At 39.6% G+C, this 18,419-nt stretch overlaps 1 protein-coding gene across 6 annotated transcripts in view; it reads left to right on the forward strand.

The window, feature by feature from the left end:
• Positions 1–18,419, forward strand: part of DIP2A (disco interacting protein 2 homolog A) — an 82,596-nt gene that overhangs the window by 5,465 nt on the left and 58,712 nt on the right. For all 6 annotated transcript variants that reach the window (XR_010431786.1, XR_010431787.1, XM_064660134.1 and 3 more), the window contains exon 2: positions 17,182–17,253. Coding sequence is in view for 4 of the 6 variants with exons in the window: in XM_064660134.1 (XP_064516204.1) it covers positions 17,182–17,253 (72 nt within the window). In the remaining 2 variants the exon portion in view is untranslated. The remainder of the gene's footprint in view (positions 1–17,181; positions 17,254–18,419) is intronic.

The raw sequence follows: 18,419 nt of genomic DNA on the forward strand, positions 1-18,419 counted from the left end.
ACTGTTGGGACTGGGGAGACAGATGGCAGTCTGTGAAACTTAACCTGCAGCATCCTTCTTGCTTTATTTCTGGGCTCTCCAACAGCAACTGTTAATTGTGTGATAGTGCCTGGGGCTTGCCAAATGCCCATGGGGACTGAGTGAGCCTACAAAGCTTGTTCTCACAGGTCCTGGCACCTGGCTGATGTCCTTCAGGCTGCCTTGTGTCCTTAGGCCTGGTCTGTGACTGGAACAGTCACGCTGTGTCCACAGGGAAGCAGGGTCTTGATTTATTTAATTACTGCTTTATTTATTTATTTCAGGGCAGTCTTGTGGCATGGGGTAGTTACCCTTGCAAGCCATTTGTGGTTACCATATGCAAGGGGTCCTTTTTTTTCAAATGGAAAGCGTGTTCCTCAGAAAGGGGAGCACACTGTCACTGCTCAGCCACCGGTCGGAAATGTGCTACGGCAGAGGTTTTATCCAAACCTCGCTATGTCCTCAGTAGAATTAATTCATAAATTAGAGATTTAAGAGAGGTGGCACTTACCAGAGGTGGCATGAAGAGTTCAAAGTCCTCTGAACCCTTCTGCATTGAGAGAGTAAAGCAAATTGACCATTTTCTTTTTCTTGCCATGTCTGATGTGCTGAATGATCAGAGCAGGTTTTTTTTTTGTTCTCCCCTGTATTTTGGAAGGTAGTGAGGAGCAGTTTAGGGGCTCTTGTTGAGGTGACCTAAAATATTAGCACCCATACTGGAAAACACTTGTACTGGTGGAATAATACGATTGTTCATGGTTTTCACCTGTAAAAAACCTTCACTTACACTCTCGTTCCCATTCCCCCATCATCTGTTCCATCACTGTTATTCTGCTGCCCCCCCCTCCCCTTTTTTCTTTCCCACCTTCTGGAACATGGGAGGATGATGAGCAAGCTGTCTAATCTTAGCTGAGAGCATCTTTACACTTTTTGCCTTTAGCTATTTCATTAGAAACACTTTTGGGAGTAGTGAGGATCTGCAGAAGGACATCCACTCTTATTCTGTTGTCTGTGGCTTTCAGCTTAGGAGTGATGCTGATGCACTTAAAGGCTTAAAAAATGAAAGGACTAAATCTGTGCTGCTACCTTTTTATCACTGAGAGGAAACAGCAAATGCCCAACCAGGAGAACTGGGAGTGCTAGGTCATCAACTTCCTTTCCAATCAAAGCAGAATTTCAGACTCGACCAGTTAGGTGTAAATCTTGTTATTCTTTTATGTGTTGCTTTGTCAAGGAAGGTTAAAACCTGTGCAGAACAGTAGTATGATGGCGACCTGTACTTTAAGAAAATTAAATTAAATATATTTTTTCCACGTGTTCTCATGCAAAAATATGTTTTCCCTGAAATCATAAATGCACATATTTATGAAGTAAATAGACCTTTATAAAATTAACATTGATCACTGTCCTGTGTTCTACCTCCCCATCCTTCCCCCATACTTAAATCAAGTTCTGTCAGTCTTGAGAACATGAAGTGACTTTTTTTTTTCCCATTTGCTAGTTAAAATGCTGTTGGGGCATTTTTTTCTTTGGGTTAGTTTAGGGTTTTTTAAAGGAATAAACTATTCTTCTGAAGTGTGATTTCATTGAGGAAGGGCTGTGGCATCTCTTGGGCTGAAGAATGGTGTGACACAGAGGCAAGATGCCCAAGGTGCTTGCTTGGTGACATTTCATAAAGCTGAGTTACAGATGGATCACCCCGTTCTGTTACTGGAAGAAAGACTTTTTTTAAGTATGCAAAGAGAGAGGCAAAACATTTCAGTCTCTCTGATTACATGACAGTTATTTGGTTATTAAGAACCTGTGTATTTACCTTGGAATAAGTATCAAAGTATTTGACAGTTTCTTGGCACAAGGTTTGTAGCTCTTGAGGAAACATAAACTTGATGTATTTGCCTGAGTTTTCTTGAAGTGATGATTGCAAACCCAGGTTTGAAGGTCACAGAATCATTTAGGCTGGAAAAGACCTCTGAGATCATGGAGTCCAACCATTACCCCAGCATGATGTGCAGCAAAATTGAGTGTATGGTTTTCCTGTGCTGAGATTGAAGAAAGCAGTTCTGCAATGCAGAATTCAGGGGACCAACTGAAATGTGTGGCTGAATCATTAAAGCCTCCAAGACTTCATCGTATACCTTGTACCACTTTCTCACAAATCTGTGGATTTTTGTTGTTGTTGTTTTCCTGTGTTGAAGCTTGTGCCTTGTAGCCAGTGTCTGCAATTTACAATTCACTGAAGAAAGAAACAACTCTTAAGAGTCGTCTGTGTCTGTTGTTACCTTTTGAAGGTCAAGACATTCCTATTTTATTATCTCTGTGTACATCCCTTTAAGAACTTGGAGGGACTTCCAACAACTCATGAATCTGATTGGGCCTCATCCCTTCACTAGCAGGGACTTCTTGTTCAGTGTTCCTGCTGGATGCTGCTAGTGTCTTACAGAAATCTGCCTCTTCTAGAATTTGTTATTTATGGACACTGAAAATAAACTTATAGTTCGTGTTGTGATATTATGAAGATAATCATCTTTTATTCTGGCTTTTTTATTATCATTCACCGTGGCTCAAATATTTGATTTTTTAAATTATTTTTCCTTTTACCTAGTTATAGCCAGATGGCCTCAGAGCTGGATTGGGTTGAGGGCAGAAGGATGAAGGAGGGTGCCAATAATTCAGCTTAGCTGCAACATGAATCTGTACCTGAAATAAATTTTTCTCAGCATCTGCCTGTATCTGTGTGGCTGTTTCTTCAATCTGTCCTGGATCCAGCCTGGAATGAAATGCTGGCCTTGCTGGTTGTAGCTGTGTTTTGTCCTTCTGAAACTTAAAATACGAAAGCTCTCACGAGTCATAAGCAATATGTTACTGCCCCACAGCTCTGGGATTCATCAAATATAAGGAAAATACCAGCCAACTCAGTGTTTTATCAGATAGGGTTTGAAAAGTTATTTGCTTAGGGAGAAATGAAAACCTGTTATGGGAGGTGGTTTGGATATAACTGGAGGAGCTTCAGCTCCGTCCATACCATCTTCCTGTCATTAAGCCAGAATTCTGTCAAAGTCCCACACTGACATTTCCACTTTATGTTGTAAGGAGTAGGAAATGTGAAGAAAATGCTGGAATGTGTTGTTGCAAAGAAAGCCTGTCAGGTCATGTTGCGAGAGCACAGGGGGAGGCAGGGTTAGGAAAAGGGAAAATGTTTGTTTGCAGTTACATGCTGCCTGACAAAACTACTGACCTTTCTCATTTGAGTTGTTTTTGTATGATTTGGTGAGAGTTACTTCATTTTGCAAAGAATATTCACTGTTTTCAGAGATGGGAGCTCAGTAAAGATTTTTCCCTTTGTTTTTCTATCAGAAAAGGTATTTGAAGAAAGCAAGTATTTAGGTTTGAGCATTTTTTCTGATTTTTTTATTTTTTAACCCAAGTTTTCATTTGCTAAGTAACAACCACTAAAAAAGTTAAACTTTGTAAACCAGCTGGTTGATGTTGTAGTACATGTCATAGGAATTACAGTGGTTGTACTTGGGATGCTCATTCTTGCTCTTTGCCTTGTTTCTACTGCTCTTGGGTTAGACACTTGCATAGTAAAATTTATGACCTTGAAACTTCTTAGCACTCGAGCTGATTCACCCAGAATCACTCCTAGCAGGAACTAGAGGTCTTCTTTCTTTTTTTTTTTTTTTTTCCCCTCTCCCCTTTCTCTGGTGCAAGTGTGTCGAGAGCATCACTCTGGAGTTCCTCACGGTTTGACTCCACGTAGTCTCAACTGACTTTTGGGCTGCGCTTAACAGTGCCCCCAGAAACACCAGTGAGGTAAGGATGAGTTTGGATTAGTTTGGCTGCTGTGGGCTTTTGTGTTGTATTTTTGCTGGTCGTGTGTTTGTCTGCCTTGAGCAGTTTGGCACACTGAGGAACGGTGTATTGTGTGGTGTTCAGATCCAGAACTGTAGCTGGACCTGTCAGTTTGAGCAGTAGCACTGGAGTCGAGGTGGTGCACGTTGTTTTCCCTGCTCTCACTTTCCAGCTACAGCTGCCTTGTTGGTGAGGTTTTGGGTTGCTTTTCATGAATAATTCAATAAACAAGTTGTTTAAAAGCATTGATATAGTAATCAACCTTTGTGATCGTGTGACAGATGAAGGAATGTGTTAAGGAAATGAGGATTTTTTAATCTCTTTTGATTAACTTAGTGGTTGGAGCAAATTAGATCTATGATTCTAGACTTTTCACAATGGTGAGGCCAGGATTAGATGTATCAGCAACTATTGCTTAAATGAGTGCAAAGTCATAGTTTTCTTCAGATTTGGGTTTTAGCAGATGTTGGCACTGTTCTGATTTGGTTTGGTTTTATTTCCACAGGACATCAGTTTATAATTTATCGGTGCCTGAGACTGACCATTAAAAAATGAGGGTCTTCCCTTTCTAACAAAAGCTGTTTTCAGGTGCCCTTGAGAATGTTTAGGTTCTGCTCATTGAAGGAAGAACTTTGGGTGCTGGGAATACCTGTAACAGAGGTTTTTACAGGAGGCAGGGGCTGCTCCAGAGACCATGGGATGAAGATCTACAAAAGGTATCAATGTAGTTATTGCCCTTTTCTTTTTCAGTGAGTTTTTTTTTCTACCTCATTGTTACTAACAGTAGCTTGTGGCACAGCACACACTAAACTACAAACCCCCTCCTTTACACTCATATTCTGTATTTGGTTGTAGCTATGGCTTGGTATTCTAATTTTATGCTACTGTTAAGATTATAAATCATATTTTAGTGATAAAATGGCTGTGTGTAAATCCTGATCTGTATTACTTTGCCCAGCAAGTTGTATGGGCCTTAAACTGTGAGATAAGTCTTCGTTGCAGAGTCTTTGCAGCAGGGAGTTGTGATGATGAAGGTGCTTACAGGCTGGTTTGAGCCTATGGAGGAGGAGTAGCAGAATGATTAGTGAAGCCAGTAAATGGTAGATAGTAAGAAATAAATGGGGTCTTGTACTTTCATTTGAAATGGAAGCTGTATAAATTAGATTTGACAAACTCAGTGACTTACACAACTGCTGTATTGCTGATCCTTCTCCCCTGTGTTCTCTGGCTTGTATCCAGAGGGGAAAAAATAAAAATAATTTTAAACATACAGAATGTGTGCAGAGCTAATATCTGACAGCTTGTTTTTGTGATCATTACTTGTTTTCTGTGCCCTCCTGCACCTCACTGCATCTTCCATTGGGCAAGCTCTTGCATCAGGGTTGCTTTTACCATTTATGTATTTAATGGAATTAAACAATTAAATTGGTGTTTCATGGTAAATGCCAGTGGGTTGTATTTTAAGACTAAGGAAACTTATGTTTAAAAGAAATCCATTTACCAACCTTATAGGTATTGGTGTTACTCCTTTGAGATTCATCTTCAGGTTTAGGACTTCTTTCTCTAGATAAGTGATTTATTTGGTTTCAGGCATATCCAAGTATTTTCAAATTCTTATGGAATTGCTAGCTTGTGCAGTCTACGCTTAACTGGCATGAGCATTGAAAAAAATAAATATTGGTATGTTTACTAGAGAAATTTTTGGAAGAAATTGAAATGGGTTTTTTCCTATAAAACCAGGAGGCATCATTATTCCACTTATTTCTTGTATCATAGCATAGATTCACAAAGTTTGGGTTGGAAGAGACCTTTAAAGCTCATTTACTTGGAGAACCAGTGCTGAAGCAAGCCTTGATTAGTTCCTAACCTTTCTTAGGTGCTAATTAACAAATGTTGGCTCATCTTAGGTTTCTTAGGTGTTTCAAGAAGTTTCTGATATATCAAGGCTTTCACAGGACACTTGGAGAGTCTTGAATACAAGTGAATTTATTCGCAGGGATTCTGAGCAGCAGGTCCTTGACTGAGGGCTGCTGAAAGTGAGGCCTAAAAATAGAAATAAACATAAAAAAATGTCATTTGACAGAAGAATGTCGCCTTGATATCTTTAACCTCCTTTTGGTGTTTCTGTACATTTTAATGAATGTTGACACCACGTTAATAACATCCCTGATTCCCAGCTTCTGCAGGAAGGGACTTTACTTGTGGCTATTGTAGTGAATTTTTTTTGTGCTCACAACAGAACAAGTAGCAGCAGGATCTTAAGGAAAATCTGCATGCAGAGTATTGACTTTTAAATTACTTTTTCTATTTTTCTTTCCTAACTGCAGTGACTTGTAGAGTTTTTTAGGGAGGTTGCATCAGGCTGACATGAGTAAGCAGAATTTCTTGATTTCAGTCTTTATTCTTCTGGAAGCTTTCTAGAATTTTGGGGAGAGGGAACCGTAGCAACTGGAAAAGGTTTAGAATTTTAAACTCTTTAAGCATCTTTCAGAATTTGGGAACTAAAGTTGTTTCCTAAATTTATGAGTTAATCAGTACAGCTGTTGAAAAAGCACTTGAGTATCTAATAGAAATATATAAGGACTTGAAATTATTATCCACTTGTGCCAGGTTTTGAGTATTTTAAACCCAGTGGTTTATGGGTTAAGTCATGTACACTGGAAAAGTTGACAAGATAATTACAGAAAACTAAAATGCCTTTGTTCCTGAGAGAACTTCTGAGGGAACATCTCATTTCTGAAGCACAAGCTATGAAACTGTAGAGAATATAGGATTGTTGGCATTCAGTGGTTTTCTTGCATGCCAATGCGCATCCTAAGAAAACACATGTAAAAATCAGAAAAGCTCTGCAGTTTGGGAGTACTGGAAAGTTCAAAATTGTGGAATTTTGGCTGAAAAATCGAGCTGTTAATGGTATGCCAGGACAATTCTCTTAGGAAAGGGGTTGCATTTCCAAAAGCAAAACCTTGTTCAAAAAAAAAAAAAAAATATATATATATATATAAGTTGATGGGAACTCAAGACACAGGTTTTACAGCTCTCTTACCAGACTGCTGGAGAGTCTTAATTTTTCCAGGAATAAAAAGCAAAATGCTCATGAATTAACAAAAGCCATGGTAGAGCAGTGGATAGTGTCTCTGGTGGAATTTTTTTCCTGGTCTTTTCGAAGATTGGAGAGAGAAAACTGGGGAACCGGAGAAACCTAATCTAATTCAATAAATGGGCAAGGGCAGTGAGGCAGCATTTGTACAGGTCATGTCAGTTGCTTCTACATATTAGATTAACAGGAATTTAATTGATTTAAAATTCCACAGCTGTTTATAGGCCATTAATTTGTCTTCTGATCATCAGTTAAAATGAAGGGGCTAATTATAGCTATTTGAAATCCTTAACTCTAGGAGTGTCTGTATTTTCTTTATTAGCAATGTAAGGACTTTTTTATGCCAGTCCAAAGCAATGTAGATCCCTGAAGCGTGTGTCTGTTGTGAACAGGAGTGGCTTTGTCTCATGAATGTTTAAGCCAATTATTCAAACAGTTCAAACACGATTTGAGGTGTCAATTTAAAAATGCTAGTATATTCCATTTATTGCAGAAATCTTCACAGTGTTAGTGGTAATTCAAACAGTCACCACTCTAAGAGGTGGCGTTGAATCATAACTCTGTGTTGTGTAGCAGTTGTTATATTGGGGGGAAAATAGCTACAGATTTATAACTTCCATCTTTTCTGGCGACAATAAAAAATAATTTATTGCATAGCTTTGTGTTGTTTTCGCAAAAATGCAGTATACAGGTTTTATTAGTCATTTAAGAAATAATAATAAAATGTTAAAAAATCCCAATTCCTTTTGATAAGCACTTCTGAAAAGCAGATTTTAGTTTTTTTGGTAAAGAAGTGAACTTCTGTTCTGGAAATGGAGTTCAAATAGCTGGCTGAGTGAGCTTAGATGGGGCAAGTATTGCAACATGAAATGGTGGGGATGTTATCTGTGTCATGTTGCCCTTTCCCTTGTGCTGCCTTCATCCCTCACCTCCTGTGATCCCCATCCAGGAGCTCTTGTGTTGCCTGGAAGCCCATTTGAAGGAAAAAGCAGGTAGCCCTTTAGCATAATCCTTTAAAACTCACAGATTTACTAAAGTGACTCTGGCCATTTTAACGGTTAATTAATTTAATTTTTTTAAAGAATAAATAACAAACCACTGCAGTTTAATGTACTGGTGTTTAACTTAGCCTTTCAATGGGCTGAGAAAGTGCTTGTGCAGCACTTGGAGGGGTGACGGTGCCAAGGCATTTGGAGACAAGTGTCCAAACCTATTGCTTTGAACTAGGCCAGTCTTGCTGCCAGTGAGTTTCCTGTGTGGAGACTTTTGTATTCCAGTTGCCAAACTTTAAATGCAAGAGATTGAGTAAAAACCAACTTACCAGTAGCTTGCTTGATTCTGCACATATCTGGAAACTATTTTAATGCAGTTTATACAAGGTGAGAGCAGATCCAGGCATTGTCTTTGAAGATACTGACTTCTGTGCAAGCAGTGGCATCTCTTTTTGGTTTTTTGGGGTTTGTTTTGTTTTTTAAAGTTCTTGGGTGGTCCTGCTTTCTGTACTGCATCCAACAGGTTGTTGCTGCTTCACCAGGTTTCAACACCAGCGAGAGTTGCTGCTGGGGATCCTGGGGCTAATTTTGAAATAAATCCACACTCAGACTAAATCTGAATTTAGGATGAGGTGACTTTGCATTCCATGACACGTGTGAATGAGACCATTTTGAGTATAAACAAATATAGATTATCTGTTTTGGGATGAAGAGGTTTAAACAGGTGATGACTGCTCCTTCCCACGTACCCTCAATCCGCACCACCATCCATGGCCTTCTGCTCATGTGCTCCTGTGTTCCGAAGCCTTTTCTGTCTTAGCAATAGAATTAAAAAAACAAAATGCAAACCTATTCAATGTTCTGTTCGTTGAACAATGTGTCTTCAGTGCACTGGATGAGTCAGAGGTCTTGTTGAAAAATAAATGTAGTCATGTAGATTTTCCCAGCACTTGCACACAAGGGACTATGTTGGGCTGAATGGACAAGCTTGAGTCTGATATTTTTGTACGCCCATGTTTGTCTTTGTAACTGTAATTGTTTGTCTGGGCTTGCATTTTGGGCACTCAGGGTGGTGTGGTGGTACTGGGTAGCATTGCATTGGTGTGGTTTTTTTTTTTTGTACTGGGCTTCCCTGTCAAGGCATCAAATATGTGATCTTTCCGACGTTCATAGATGAATACTGTTTTAAGGGAATTGCTTGTAATCTTTTTATTTTAATAAAGAGATTCCAAGCGATTAAGTGATTAGTAATTACTTAATAGTGCTCAGTGTTAAGGAGCTGTGGTGGAAAAAGCTGGTTGTAATGGAAAAGCTTGAGGGAAACAGAACTGTTTGGTGTCAAGTGGAGGAACTTTGGTGGTTTTTCCTTGAAACTAAGTTTTGTTGAAACTTTTTGTTTAATTGAAACTTTGTTTTCTTGTGAGTCACTCTCACTGGGGTTTTGGAGGGGCCTAGTGCAAGTTTTTATCTTAACTGTGCTCTTCCGGATCGTTGTTAGGTATTTTACTGCAAAATAGTATTTCTCAGGCCTTTGATTATGGATATCACTGCATGGGATGATCTGGAAACACATTTGTTTTGTTTTGTGCTGGAGTTGGTTCACTTTTTCTTCCTCACGTGTTTTGTTCTTAAGCAACCAGTTTAAAAATGATTTTTGTGTTCAAGACTTGATGTAATAAAGATGCATTTCACAAATAAGGTTTTAACAAACCTTACTTATAGAAAATACTGCTAATTAGCCCCTGCCTTGGCAGCAGTGGGGGAGCTGTGTGTTACATGCAACCTCAAAACAGGTGCTGACTGGGGGCTTGAGCATCTGAGACCGCAGACACCAAACCTGGCTTTCCTTTGGCTCTTTCTAACCAGATAAATGAGGAAAAGGTGCAGTTGGCAGAAATCACAGAATCACAGAATGGGTTAGGTTGGAAGGGACCACAGTGGGTCATCTGGTCCAACCTCCCTGCTCTACGTTTTGTTGCCAACATTTTGTTCTTGCTGTTCGGGGAGAGCTCCGGTTCCTGAGCAAATACACTTAATAAGCAGTGTTGCAACTAGAAATAAATTGTAAATAAGTTTAGCCTCCACCAGCACCCATGCTGGGGCTTCCCAAGTGTGCAGGCACTGAACTGTTCTGGTCCTAATAAGGATTGATGTTTTTTTTTTCCCCTGCCACGAGAGGATGTTTGTGTGCACCAGCTGGCTTGCTTTGCTTCCTGCTTCTGTGAATAATTCAGCTGGTTTCTTTTTTTCCAGTTTATCATTTTGTAGTTCAGCCAGGATCTCTGAATCACTTAATCTGTTTGTGATAACGTCAGATGACTTATATATCCAATATATCAGTGAGGTCTGATTCTTTAGTAAAATTATATTGTGTTATGCTATTTTGTAGCTTTAACATGAATATTGATAAAGATTTTTTTTTTAAAATATGCTAACATTTTATTTTAAAAAGTCAAAGTGTCTTCATTCAACATAAAATTTTGCCCAGTAGCCACGCCCCTTCCCCCCATTCTCTCCCTCTCCCCCCAGTTATTTCAAGATTAACTTTAAATCTTTCCTCTAAAAGCATGATTTTACAGTACATTTGAGGGTGTGCTGACAATGTGTTAGGAAACTAATCAAACCTGAAACCCAGACCTAGAAATCCATTGAAAAAGTTTCGTAGTTTACAAATTGAAATAACTTGTGTATGGACTAGACATTGCAGGTTACCTGCCTTCTCTTTCTATGTTTTGAATGTACTCTGTGAATTTTGAGTGTTGTGCTGCGATTTGAGTGCTTTGGGGTTTGCTGGTGGGTTTTTAAATGATTTTCATGGCCTGATAAATGAGTTGGATTTTCCCATGGTCATGGATTTCTGAATTAGGTGGCTTCAGTCTTTAGTGTGGTGCATCGTGCCTAAATGGCATCTTTGTGGTTGCTACCACAGTTTGAATATGAGCTTTTTGTAATTAGTAAATATGAAATGCTCAGTTGCCTGTAAAATGTTTGCAGCTGATGGGGTAACTTGGTGGATATAAGTGGAGAGAGAAAAAAAAAGTCAGCATAAAAATAAAGCTTCATACCAGTTTAATAGTCTGAAGTGTATTCATTGTGTTAATTTATCACTGTGCCTTACATAATGAGCGTGTGAAGGATGTGAAAGAAAAAAAAGGTTCTTTGGATGAAAGAGGGAGTTACCAAAACTTAACAGCTTCAAACAACATTCCGTGGTGTGTGTATCTCTTTTGTTTTTACACACATGTTCCTCAAGGCAAGGGATGACTTCATGATGCGAGGCATTTTTTACCAAGTTAAATACAAATTTTGTTTTGCGATTGGTTATTTTAACTGAGTTATGTATAGAACATTCTCCCTACCCATTAAGTTTCTTCTCTTCACAGCATTACTGGAGAGAAATGTGTATTGCATTTGCTGCTAAAATGTACTTTAGAAAGGTTTTTTCTTTATGGTTCCCCCATTTCTGTATCTGGTTGTTTCTAGATTTGCATATTTGGAGGCAGTTTTCATGAAGTCTTTTGGGTAACCGCAGAATTACCTGGTTCAGACAATTATTTCTGGCCTCATTCATTATAATGGTTGGTTAGTACATGCCAGACAGTTATTCTACTTTGATATTGTATCTTTGATGGATCTAGGAAGTAATAAACAAAAACTCTGAATATTTTCATCTCTACAGTACACTGAGATTTTGGTTATTTGGAAATAGCATTTTCATAATGGTGTTTGAAGGGGGACACATTGCATGCATACAGCATCCTTTCTAAAGCTTTTCATTTTGGTGTCTTATCAAAATAACTGTGTCAGAGAATAATTTTTGGCTTGAATTTTAAAAGATCCTGTTCATTGATATGCCTGACCACTCCTAGTCTGGTTTTTTCCAACTTCTTTTGTTGGCTTTTGTGGAAGCAGACAGTACGTTCCCTGTGGACCAGATGATTCCCATCGCTCCCTCCCTGTGCATGCAGCTTTCCTCAGCTTCTTAAGGGGGGTGGGGACATTAATGATCTCCATAATGATGAGAAATGAGGGCTGTACCTGGTTTGATAGATGCTGTTCACCTACAGGTGTACATGGAGCTGGCATCTGTGGGTCTGGTCTGTGCTCTGCAGGGAGCCCTGATGGCAGAGAAGGGAAGTGGTAGAGTTGGAGCTCTTCCTGTCTCCCTGTGGATGGGGCTTAAGGATTTACTGCAGCAGTGTAAGAACAATTCATTAATTGGGCTTAACTGAACCTGGAAACTCTTCTGTTAAGGCTTCTTTTCTGATCCAATTATTTAACCTTCTTTTACCCTGTCAGATGCTGACTCCTGGCAGATGAAGCAAGTAAATGTTAAAGGCCAGGCAGCTCCAGAGTTAAAAGGGACCAGCTCTCTCTTCTCCCACTGTAAATGCACAGTTCACAACTGTGGATTGTACAGAACAACCTGGAATGCACTGCCTTTGCACGTCCTCTCAGGACTGCATGCTTCACTCACCTTGGCTTTTTTAATTTGTAAATGGAAGTGGTGCCTTTGTCCTGCAACTGCTTTGAAACTTAGAGGTGAAAAGGTGATATGTGTTAGAATAGAATTTTCTAACTAACATTTAGCAGTGCCGTGCCAATTGCAAAACTCCTAATGGCTTATCAGACTAAATCTATTAGTTTTGATAATGCATTGTATAATTTATTAGGCAGTTAATGGTGTTGAAAAATAGAGGGTTCCACTGTGTAACTGGGCACAAAGTGGAAGATGGAGTTTTCTACTGTTAACATATTGGTAAAATTCTTTCCCTTTCTGTTATTAAGATACAATTAGCTAGTCAATATTTGCCTTGTTTCTAGACCTTGATGTTTCAGTGGTTCCATTGTGTATGCACAGCTTTAATGAAACTCTACAATTAAGTAGTTGTGTGTTTCCATACTGTTGCTTTTACATGCAGACAAGTTTTTGTACTTTGATAACTTAAATTCTCTCAAAGGGATGAAAGTCCTGCTGCAAATTAAGAATTACCAGTAACATACATTTTCAGTGAAGTTGTGCTAAACTTCCAACCCTGCTTCAAAGGCATTGTGATGTTCTCAGCAGGTTTCAAATAGGACCTTTGAAGTGGAATTTCTGATAGGTTAGTCAAGCACGTCACCATACGGAATGATCAGATGTCACTTATTTCCATTTTAAACAGATTCCTGTGATATGAAAGATTACAATCAAGATGTTTTCACACTTAGCTCATCCTATGCCAGCTAAATTAAGGTGTCAGTCGATGTAGTAGATGTAGTAGACACAGACCTACCAGAGCCTTTATCTCAGGGATGGCAGCCATTGTTGCCTTTGGTATAGTTTGAAGGTGCAAAACCCTTTCTTTAATTGCAAGTAAGGATTTTTGTCTTCTAGTTCCTTTGTTATCTGTTGTTCAGTTTGGCTTTTGCCTGATTGATACAAGTGAGTGTGGTGTCAGGGAGAAGAACATGTAGCAGGTAACCACATCTTGGAATGGGCACTACTGGTAGGTTTGAGAGAGTTGTTCTGGTTCCTAGATTTAGGTGGTGATTAAAGCCTGAGGGTTAGTAAAAAGGATGGTGAACTGTCGCTGTCAGAATCTTTTGATGGGACACCTGGATGTGCCCTGGCTTGAAGCTCACAGGTGTGCATATGGAGAAAATATGTCCCAAATCACTTCCAGTCTTTCCAAATGTTTGCTAGGTCAAGGCTTTAAGCACATTTAAACAGTCATTGTAGGCTGCACGATGGTCTTCTGGGAAAGAGAACAAGAGAACTTCTCTGACCAGAGAAGCTGTGGCTTTCCCATCCCTGGAAGTGTCCCAGGGCAGGTTGGATGGGGCTTGCGGCACCCTGGGCTAGTGGAAGGTGTCCCTGCCCATGGCAGGGGGTGGAACGAGATGAGCTTTAAGCTCCCTTCCAATCCATTCTGTGAGTCTAGGATAATTCTGTGGCAAGTCCACAAAACTTTCCATGGGTGATACAGTTGTGGTGGTGGTGTTTTTTTTAAGCCAATAATACCTCAGTCAGCTTTGTCAGCTCTGCCCTCTAATCCCAGTGAGGACTGTCTCTCTTGCTTTCACTCCTTTACTGGATATTGTGGCACTTCTCACCTCTGTGGCAAGTACTCATGCACGTGAGATCATACATAATCTTATACCTCTGGGGTTAGTCCTCTCACCCACAAATTCCTCAATCCCAGAGAGAAGGATTAACAGGACATTTGTTCTGCAGGGCTCTTGTTGTAGTGGACTTGGCTGCACTGGGGCTTCCATTTGTGACTACAAGTTTAGGCATGAATACAATCATCCTGCTGTATTTAGGCACCACACCTTATTCTTTCTGTCTTAGAGATCTTTTCCAACTCTTGTGTTTCTGTGATTGTGTATCAGGGACCTGTATTGGCTGCCATGGTGGTGTAACAATTGACACACCTTTAAGTTCAAAGCTGGGTAACAAGAGGCGTCTGACATGGCTTGAGATGTGTCATATGTGACTGAAAATAGAGATCTGACTTAAAATAATGACTTAGTATTCATTGCAGGAATTACATGTGGCTGATGCACAGCAGCAGCCCCTTAATGAACAACTTTATTCTACTGCCATACTTTCTCCATTTTCGGTCTTTACACATTGATAACAATTAGCAAGGGCTTTCTGAAGGCTGCTCAACTATAAATGCATCTTGCTGAAAAGATAAACGTGTTTATAGGAGTGTGGATTTGTTTTCAGTCTCTGCTTACTGCAGTTCTCAGGGCTATAGTTGAGGGAACAGCATCCTTGAGATTTTTGTGACAGAGGTGATTGTTTAAATGGTTTTGTTGTCCTTTATTACAGGTCAGATGAACTAATTTCTCGGTATTACAAAAAAATTTACCAAGGTTGTTTAAGAGGTAGAATTAGCAGTGATTCTTGCTGAATTGATTCTTCCAACTCCACCAACTTTTCAAAGACAGTGACAGCCTATTCCAGAAAGATGGGGGTTGTACATTAAGTATTTCCACAGGTGACATGTGAGTTATGTTCTAGACTGGCAATTTGCCTTCCTTTCCAAACCATCCAGGAGCCGCCTCTGCAGGCAGAAGCCAATGTTTGTGCCCTTGACTTCATACTGAAGGAACTGGCAAAGGTTTCTGCAGTTATTTGTCAAGAGTTGATAGACCTGAGATTGTGACTGTGCTCACCAGTGGCCAGTTCTTAAAGGTTTCATCTTGCAGAGTTAATACAGCTTATGTTCATCCATGTTTAATGCACAGTCAGCTCATTTAGAAATGTCTCTGCTCTTGACCTCTGCAAATTGGGGCCGAGGAGCCATTTCCTTATCTGTAGTGAATGCCAGGCTCTCACAGAGCCACCCTCAGCTCTATTTAGTGAATTTGGCATTAAACTTCTGTTAGCTATAGTGCTAACATTGTGGAATAGAACCACGCCTGGGTAGATTCAGGGAAACTGCATAATAGATTTTTGTGTGCTCTAATGAAGAATATGCTCTTTATAGGTCATTTCAAGAAATGCCAACACTTTCATCTCTGTCTAATTTTCTTGGAGCCTCTGACATTTTTAATATATATATAAATATCATATAGACATACATTATCTATACTATAGATACATTTTATATATTATATATATAAATAAACATACACCTATATGTTTTATAATACTTCAGATATTTCAAGCAGAGATCTATTCCAAGCAGAGATCTAACAGCTCAGGCTTTTGCAGGCTTCCCAGCTGCTCTGCTGAGGCTGTGGAACCTCAGATTGCTTTTGCGTAATGCAGTAACTCGGGAGAAAGTGAGGCTGAATGACAGCAGCTGTGGCCCTGGCGTCACCAGATGTGGCTAAGCAGCTCTTTTTGGAAGAAGTGAGGGCTCTCAAAGAACCCCATATGATGGGTTAATCCCCCGAGGCTTTGGGGGCGAGGAGGGGGAAGCAGTTGTCAGGAGCAGTCCACCCCCAGGCTTTGGAGAAAGGAACAAAGCCCAGCTTGGCTGGGCAGCACAGCCCGACCTGCCACGGCGCTGCAGGAGGAGACAGGGATGCTTCTGACTTTGTCCTCTTCTTAACCTCATTCAAGGAGAGTCCTTCAAGTCAGCATTCCAGCAAAATCAAAGAGTTTCCAAGTGCAGCGAGATGACAAAGGTTGAAGTATTCTGGTTGAAAGGAGCCTCTTTTCAGCCCTGCCTTTTGATCGGTGCTTCCCTGGCCTCCCTGTCCCGCTGGGTGGTACCTGGCAGGGGCTGAGCTGCACAGAGCATTTGTTTAAAGGTGATGTGAAGGATTTATGAAGCTGTGAAAATTGCTGCCCTTGAGCTTACAGTGTGGCCAACTGGTGTAAGGTACAGTTTGGATCCTTAAAGAATGTGCTGAGCTTTACTTCTGGTTTAAGATAAACTGTTCTTCCTGCTGGTGCTTCTTGTCTGTTGGATTGGGGTTTTTCCCCTCCACCACTGAAAATTACGCATCTCTTCTGATACCCCTTTTTTTCTTTCTTCTTAAAAAGTGTAATTTGTCATTTTGCTTGGACATTTGTGGTGTTTTGTTTTGATCTCATTCTCATTTTGATATAATTATGTATATATATTTCTTCTGCTAAAAATTTTTCTGCTCAAGAAGAATGGTAATTTCTGTCTCGTGTCCAAATTTTATATGAAATATTTGCACAGGTTTATGAGTAAAAACTGGCTGATTGTAGTTTGAAATACCTGCAATGATTGAAGCACTCCAGGATTTTTTTTTTTCTCACCTGTTTTGAACAGTGTCTTTGAGCTCCCAGTGCTTGTTCTGGCACGCTGTCAATAGCTTTAAATGATGCATATGCACTTGAATGGAGGTTGGGGATGAGAGAATGAAGTGACTTTGTGTCTGTTAGCAGTGTTCTCTGATGTAGGGGGGAGCTGGATGTTTGAGGAAAGGGAGACTGTTAAGCAAAAAACCGAACTCGACCTTTATGGATTAAGAAAACTACTTGAGAAACATTTTAAAACAGAGTAAAAACTTTTCTGTGTAAACTCTGAGTGAGAAAAAGGGGTTCTACCTGGTCGGAGGTAGGCTGTTTTACTGAACCATATGTATGTAACTAGTGCCTTTTTTGTGTGTGTGTGTTTTTTTTCCTCCTACATAGTTTGCTTTGTTAAACTCTTTCACCAATATGTTGCTAGAAGAATGTGCTTGAAGCAAAGATCCAAATGTGTAATTTCCAGGCAACATGAATTTGTTTCTTCTTTTCTTTAGGAGACATCACTCAGAAAGGATATGAAAAGAAGAGGGCAAAGCTGTTAGCACGGTACATACCACTCATCCAAGGTGAGAAACTGTATGGAAGTTACACCTTTGTGCTTAATCTGTGAAAATGTGTAATGGAAAAGCTCTCACTAAATAAACTGGATGAATTATAATAGTGTCTGATATGGCATCTAACCAGCAGTGGGAAGTGGCTGTTACAGAGAAGGAAAGAGCAAGGGAAAAGCCTGAAATTGTTTGGGGTTTTTTTAACTTTTATATGAAATGTTAAATGGTTACCTTCTTGTAGCAAACCTTAGTTTGACAACTGCATCTGAGACTTTAAGACAACTTTAGAAATTAGTAAAGTTATTGCTAAAAGCAAATTGGCTTCCTTCATTAGATGGAAATGCTCAGTAGTCATCACTGTCATGCTCTAATCTGCTTTTTTTTTGCACTCACCCCATTTCCCCTTCCCTCCCTGTACCCACTCTGTTTATTCAAAATACTGTTTTATTATAAACTATTACTTCTGAAACTGGTTATTATCAGACTTGATTTTGGCCATAACTTAAATGCCCCAATTTTTTTTTATTTATTTTTATGCTAGGACACCGAAATCACCTGGGGTTAGAGCTGTTGTGCTTCCTTTGAGCTTTGGTGTTCTATAATCCCCCAATTTTTCTGTAGCTTGAGAGATTTTGGTTAAGACAAGGGAAAATGAGAAGCAACCAGGTTGAGTGGAAGAAGTAATGGGACACTGTAAATAGTTAGAGATATTTTTGAACAGTCAGAACATAATCTGATGTTTCATCATGGGGGTTCTTAGCAAAAGTTTCTTTTTGTGGTTTTGGTTTTTATTTGTTTTGTTTGTTGTTTTTTTTTTAAGAACAGGTGTAGCTTTTACCGTAGCATATTTATAATCTCTGTAGACCATGCAGAACCAAACTCACTGCTATAAGACGGCTCATTCCTTGGATAGAAGCAGTTTGGATTTTTTTGGGTGACTTTTGACAGTCAGCAGTAGCCTCAGCTGCCACAGCTTCTCCTCCTTACCCCAGTTCTCTGGAAAGAACTGTCTCAGTTTTCTGTTCAGAGTGCCCTGTCCTCCAACTCAGCTTAAAGATTCTGAGACAAGGTGAAATATGGATTTTTGATATGGATTTTGACTGAGGATTTACAATTACAAGGAATATTCTGACAATGCCTTCTACTAGAAAATCACATCTTTGTATTTCTGTCTCTTGTTA

The sequence above is a fragment of the Pseudopipra pipra genome, chromosome 7 (assembly GCF_036250125.1).
Source record: "Pseudopipra pipra isolate bDixPip1 chromosome 7, bDixPip1.hap1, whole genome shotgun sequence".
In the NCBI taxonomy this organism is placed as follows: Eukaryota; Metazoa; Chordata; class Aves; order Passeriformes; family Pipridae; genus Pseudopipra; species Pseudopipra pipra.